This window comes from Solanum tuberosum, unplaced genomic scaffold (assembly GCF_000226075.1).
Source record: "Solanum tuberosum cultivar DM 1-3 516 R44 unplaced genomic scaffold, SolTub_3.0 scf00543, whole genome shotgun sequence".
Taxonomy (NCBI): domain Eukaryota; kingdom Viridiplantae; phylum Streptophyta; class Magnoliopsida; order Solanales; family Solanaceae; genus Solanum; species Solanum tuberosum.
Window position 1 is genome coordinate 10,096 of NW_006239467.1, and position 3,672 is coordinate 13,767.

General features: G+C 28.5%; 1 protein-coding gene across 1 annotated transcript in view; it reads left to right on the forward strand.

The window, feature by feature from the left end:
• LOC102588558 (expansin-B4-like) overlaps positions 1 to 1,941 on the forward strand; it is an 11,927-nt gene extending 9,986 nt beyond the window's left edge. Inside the window, 4 exon segments of the mRNA XM_006365282.1 lie at positions 753 to 823; positions 929 to 1,045; positions 1,124 to 1,313; positions 1,614 to 1,941. Coding sequence (XP_006365344.1) covers positions 753 to 823; positions 929 to 1,045; positions 1,124 to 1,313; positions 1,614 to 1,941 — 706 coding nt within the window.
• Positions 1,942 to 3,672: the final 1,731 nt, after the last annotated feature.

Genomic DNA, 3,672 nt, shown 5'->3' on the forward strand with positions numbered 1-3,672 from the left:
AAAAAAAAAAAAAAAAAAAAAAACCCAAAGGATTATTAAAACCATATAGAAAAAGCACCAAAAAATTAGGTTTACTAGACAAAAATTTAAACAAAATTTACTATTTGAGTGAATTTTGATTATATCATCAAACCACTACATTATACAATTTGCTACCAATAATATGAGTGTTAACATTCAAATTTCCGTTATAACAAGTTATAAAAATAGGTTCGCAAAATACAGACTAGTTGTACCTAATATTATCAATGTATTATATCGCAAAATACCATGAAAATAGATGTACATAATATTTTGACAAAAACCCTTAATATTCTCAAATCCTATGTTAGAATTGGTCATTCCTAATAATCTTCTATACAAGCAAAATACTAGTTCTATCTACATTTGATTATCCTAGTCTTATACTACAAAATAGGAGTACAAAATATTTATTTTCTAATTGATATTCATTATATTCTTTTAAGGGTTTTTTTTATAACAATAAAAATTCCCAAATTAAATTTAAATTTTTGGATGGATGAGTATGTCTATTGTAAAACAAGAAGTTGTTTAAAGTATATTATTTCTCCCTTTTATTAAAACTAGAATGCATAATCAATAAAATTATAGAGAAAACAAGTTATTCAATTACATTTACAATATGGTTATGGTTTCCAATTTTCCTAAAAAGAAAAATATTTTAATTTTAATTTTTATTATATTGTCTTGGACTTGGTTAATTTTTATTCTTGTCAATCATTTATCAACAGTAATTTAGATGCTACTGGAATTTCATCAGCAGTGGCAACTTGGTATGGAGATCCCACTGGAGCTGGAAGTGGTAATTTCTAGAAAATCGATTTATTTTTTACACGATCAGTATAATTTAACATGTTATAACAATATGAACAGTTATCGATAAAAAAAAAATTGTGTGTGTGTTTAGGGGGAGCTTGTGGACTAGAAGATGACGTAGCAAAAGCACCATACAACGCGATGATAACCGCGGGAAATCAAGTTTTATTCAAACATGGTTTAGGATGTGGTGCATGTTATCAGGTACGTACGTACTTTCTTATAATAACGTACTCAGTATCGATCAGTCTAACAACGTCTAAATTCTGAATCTGTCGTTGTTCAGGTATTATGTAATCAAAATGAAGATGTACACAAAATCCAATAACAGTAACTCTTACAGATGAGTGTCCAGGAACATGTAATGATAATCCAATTCATTTTGATTTAAGTGGAAATGCCTTTGGAGCTATGGCAAAATTTGGCCAAGCTGACCAATTACGTAATCTTGGAAGAATTGATATTTACTATAAAAGGTGAGTGAGTTTCTTTATAATAAACTTTAAAAAAATTGTACAATATTATTTTATGAATTTAACTTATTATAAATATGTTAATAATGTAAAAGAATTTTGGGTGTGTTTTAGTAGTGCTACTTGTTTTATTTTTCATGTAACGACTTGAATTAGCTGCAAACTTCATTGCCAGTTTATTCGTAGCTAACCTAAATCCATCGCTTATTCAGATTAGCGATAAATTTTGTTGTTTTAACTACAAAATTTCTCTGATTTTTTTAGTAGTATTCTTTGGTTAATTCCTCTTGTGATTTTTTTCAGGGTGTCATGTGACCACAAGCAAAATATTATGTTTAAGGTTGAAAGAGGATCAAACCCTCATTTCTTAGCAATTGCAATTGAAGCTCAAAATGGAGATGGTGATCTTTCTTTAGTTGAAATAAAACATACAAATTCAAATGAATGGCTTCATATGCAACAAATGTTTGGAGCAACATGGTCAATAAATATTTATCCAGACACACAAATACCTCCTTTCTCTATTAGGTTAACTTCACAAAATAAACATCAAGTTCAAGCTGATAATGTCATTCCTATAAATTGGCAAGCAAGAGAAATTTACTATTCAAATGTCAATTTTTCTCCCTAATTATAAAGTTTTTTAGTTTTATTTTTGGAGGATTTGAGGAATTTTAGAGATTACAAAGTGAATTTTTGGACTTTTGGACTTCCTTTGTATACCTATACCTATACCTATATATATATATATATATATATTTATATATTACCTTAAAAGCATGAACTCCTAACTTGAATGTTAAATTACTATAATATCCCTAACTTAGGTTGTAACTTTTTCGACGAGTTGTGACTTTTTCGATAAGTTGTGACTTTTCTCAAAGGGTTGTGATTTTTCGATGAGTTGTGATTTTTCTGATAAGTTGTGACTTTTCCCAAAGGGTTGTGATTTTTCCAAAGAGCTTAGTTGTGACTTTTCCAAAGGGTTGTGACTTCTCGAAAAGGTCATGACTTTTCAGAGTGACTTTTCCAAAGAGTTGTGATTTTTTCAATAAGTTGTGACTTTTCCAAAGAGTTGTGATTTTTTCAATAAGTTGTGACTTTTCCAAAGAGTTGTGATTTTTTCAATAAGTTGTGACTTTTCCAAAGAGTTGTGATTTTTTCAATAAGTTGTGACTTTTTCAAAGGGTTGTGCTTTCTCGGAAAGGTCATGACTTTTCAGATAAGACACAAAAGGGGCTTCCTCTCATTTTTCAACCACAATTATTTTTAATCTTCTACTCTTCTTCTTCTTGTATTTAAATTTTTTGTGTGATTTATTGTCGTTGAGTGAGTTAAAAGTTTAGTGGAATATGAGGTACCACTATTCTGATGAAGTACATCGTTCTCTCCTAAGAGGGTATATTCTATAACCTCAAGTACTTTAGGAAAATAATTTTGATGATATCATTAATTTTTTCTTAATATATACATTAGTATGTAATGTTCCAATATATGAAGTTAACATGATGTAGTCTAAATTCATTTTGTTTTTTGTTAACAATTTCTCTTGTGATGTAGATATATGCTTCTGAATATCTTTTTCCAAAATTTAGAGAATTGTCACAATTTATTTTATTTTTTATGATTAAGATCAAAAGAATGACTTTTTTTTTATCAATGCTACTTATGTGATTTAGATTGTCGGAAAGTTATCTTCAAAATAGTTAATACTATATACTATATATTACCTTAAAAGCATGAACTCTTAACTTGAATGTTAAATTACTATAATATCCCTAACTTAGGTTGTGACTTTTTCGATGAGTTATGACTTTTTCGATAAGTTGTGACTTTTCTCAAAGGGTTATGATTTTTCGATGAGTTGTGACTTTTTCAAAGAGTTGTGACTTTTTCAATAAGTTGTGACTTTTCCAAAGGGTTGTGATTTCTCGGAAAGGTTATGACTTTTTAGATAACACACAAAAACATTTTGCCATATGAGTTGTGACTTTTCCGATAAGTTGTGACTTATCTCAAAGGTTTGTGATTTTTCGATGAGTTGTGACTTTTTCAATAAGTTGTGATTTCTCGGAAAGGTCATGTCAAATTAGACACAAAAACATTTGTTCATACTACCCTTTATTAACTATAAATAGAGGGGATTCCTCTCATTTTTCAACCACAATTGTTTTTAATCTTCTACTCTTCTTCTTCTTCTTATATTTTAAAATTTTTGTGTGATTTATTGTCGTTGAGTGAGTTAAAAGTTTAGTGGAATATGAGGTACCACTATTCTGATGAAGTAAATCGTTATATCCTAAGAGAGTATATTTTATAACCTCAAGTACTTTAGGAAAATAATTTTGATGATATCATAATT